The sequence below is a fragment of the Aphanomyces invadans genome (genome assembly GCF_000520115.1).
Source record: "Aphanomyces invadans strain NJM9701 unplaced genomic scaffold supercont1.81, whole genome shotgun sequence".
Taxonomy (NCBI): domain Eukaryota; phylum Oomycota; class Saprolegniomycetes; order Saprolegniales; family Verrucalvaceae; genus Aphanomyces; species Aphanomyces invadans.
In genome coordinates, this window is record NW_008580226.1 from 32,968 (window position 1) to 34,093 (window position 1,126).

The 1,126-nt window shown below is 57.8% G+C and overlaps 1 protein-coding gene across 1 annotated transcript; it reads left to right on the plus strand.

The window, feature by feature from the left end:
• Window positions 1-167: 167 nt before the first annotated feature.
• H310_14684 (hypothetical protein) lies at window positions 168-822 on the plus strand (the record flags this gene model as incomplete). Its single annotated transcript, XM_008882587.1, has 2 exons — window positions 168-235; window positions 450-822. 2 exons carry the CDS (start codon window positions 168-170, stop codon window positions 820-822), a joined length of 441 nt encoding a protein of 146 aa, XP_008880809.1.
• Between the last annotated feature and the right edge of the window lie 304 nt (window positions 823-1,126).

Consider the following 1,126-nt stretch of genomic DNA (forward strand, 5'->3'; position numbering starts at 1 on the left):
ATAACATGCCATGGCACGATATCTTATTCTTCATTTCGCGCGTTGTCGACCATCGATGGATGGCTTCTTGACTTGGTTGTGGAGCTGCACAGAGTTTGCATGATCGAGCGACGGCCAGCACATGTAGTGGGGGCAAAGGCCTTCAAAGAGTTGGTGCCACGACGTCGATGGCGCCGCCAACCCCGTTGCAATGGGCACGACATTGGGTATCGCCCAAAGCCCAGTACCTCGACTCGTACGCCACCGCCATGACCATGGACGTTGGTCACCCCTGTGCCACCGCATGCCCGCAACTCGCCGGCCAGTTGAATCACTCCTGCGACATCCCCATCCTTTGTCTCTTCTGCCGTCCCCGTCGTTGCCGCCACGGAGGCGACCCATGCCCGTCGACGCTGCATCGACACTCACTACAACGCCGTGGCTGGGTTCGCCAACCACTCTGTGGTTAGGCCAGACTCAATCGAACGGAATGGTGCGCGCCTCGGCGACTTGGCGCGGCAAATGCGCAGTTCATGTGGTGACGGCGCGATCGGCGAGGGCTGGCACAACTACCACCACCGGTACCCGACCGACTACGCCACGAGCGAATTTGGCATGCTGTACCAGTGGAACCCGTCCAAAGTCTTTATCGACATCATGGCTGCAATCGGGCAGGCGTACGACTTGAAGCGCAGCACGACGGCCGCCGCGACGCGCGAACGACTCGCGATTGCCGTCGAGGAAGAGGTGGTCAAAGGGCTGGTCGTGCCCATGCCGTTAACGCCACTCGAGCAAGCCCTGCGATGGGCAGTGCAAACGTTCAAGTCAGCGCTTGTAAAGTAGGCATCGTCGAGGCGGGGAGGGGCAGCCATGATAACATGCCATGGCACGATATCTTATTCTTCATTTCGCGTGTGGTCGACCATCGATGGATGGCTTCTTGACTTGGTTGTGGAGCTGCACAGAGTACGCACGATCGAGCGACGGCTTCAAAGAGTTGGTGCCACGACGTCGATGGCGCCACCAACCCCGTTGCAATGGGCACGACATTGGGTACAGTGCGCGAAATAATTATATGCGCACATGAAAATCTTGGTTTTACGGAGTAGTCTAGACAATTGCTTTGATCTGAACTTGCCCTACGTCG